The 713-nt window shown below is 47.3% G+C and overlaps 1 protein-coding gene across 1 annotated transcript; it reads left to right on the top strand.

The window, feature by feature from the left end:
- Positions 1-25: 25 nt before the first annotated feature.
- On the top strand, positions 26-713 carry BJ212DRAFT_1489598 (uncharacterized protein; the record flags this gene model as incomplete). The annotated part of the gene is made up of 4 exons (XM_041341425.1): positions 26-93; positions 145-317; positions 368-597; positions 651-713. The coding sequence occupies 4 exons, from the start codon at positions 26-28 to the stop codon at positions 711-713; spliced, it is 534 nt and encodes a 177-aa protein (XP_041185283.1).

The raw sequence follows: 713 nt of genomic DNA, 5'->3' as shown, positions 1-713 counted from the left end.
GGCATTAGGAGATGGGGACAGCTTCATGAAGATGAAGAACTGGGAGGACATCAAGCCGGTTTGGCAGGAGTACACGCAGGAACAGTTTGGTGAGTGTTTTTACTCTGGCTACTAGAAGGAATTTGTTGATCATCGTGATGATAGGTGCTGGGGCATGGGATGGAGGATGACAGATGAAGGGAGGTTGAAAAGAATCAGAAAGCCTGCTTTCAAACTGGAAACCGATGGAGATGGGATGCCATTGCTTCTGGACATCACCAAAATGAAACTCAAGGAGAAGAAGGCCATAGTGAGGGCATTTCTTACATCACACTATTGTGAGTCTATCATTGCAACACCTGAGAATTTGTTGAATGCATGGACACAGGGATCTGTTCCGGGAGTGACAAGGCAGTCGTGCCATGGAGCACCATCATACAAAGTCACAATGACTTTGTGGCAAGGAAGTATGTTCCAGTGGATGTGGACTTGAAGGAGCCTTCCAAGTTGCAAAATTGGGACACTATGGCCTTACTCAATTTCTGGCATGCTCAGCAGGAGAAAGGCGAAGGACCAACATTCCCGTTCAAAGCATGGAAGAACAAAGATGGAGACATGGTAGCATCGGTTGTGTCCAGGAATTCGCCTTCTCATCGGACCTGTAAAGTCAGAAAGCAGATGATCCGAAGGCCTTGGAATTCGTCAACCAACACCGAGAGCAATCCTGGGAGTAA

This window comes from Suillus subaureus, assembly GCF_016647635.1.
Source record: "Suillus subaureus strain MN1 chromosome Unknown BJ212scaffold_298, whole genome shotgun sequence".
Lineage (NCBI taxonomy): Eukaryota > Fungi > Basidiomycota > Agaricomycetes > Boletales > Suillaceae > Suillus > Suillus subaureus.
The sequence above is the reverse complement of the archived record's forward strand: the minus strand, read 5'-3'. Positions and strand labels throughout refer to the sequence as shown.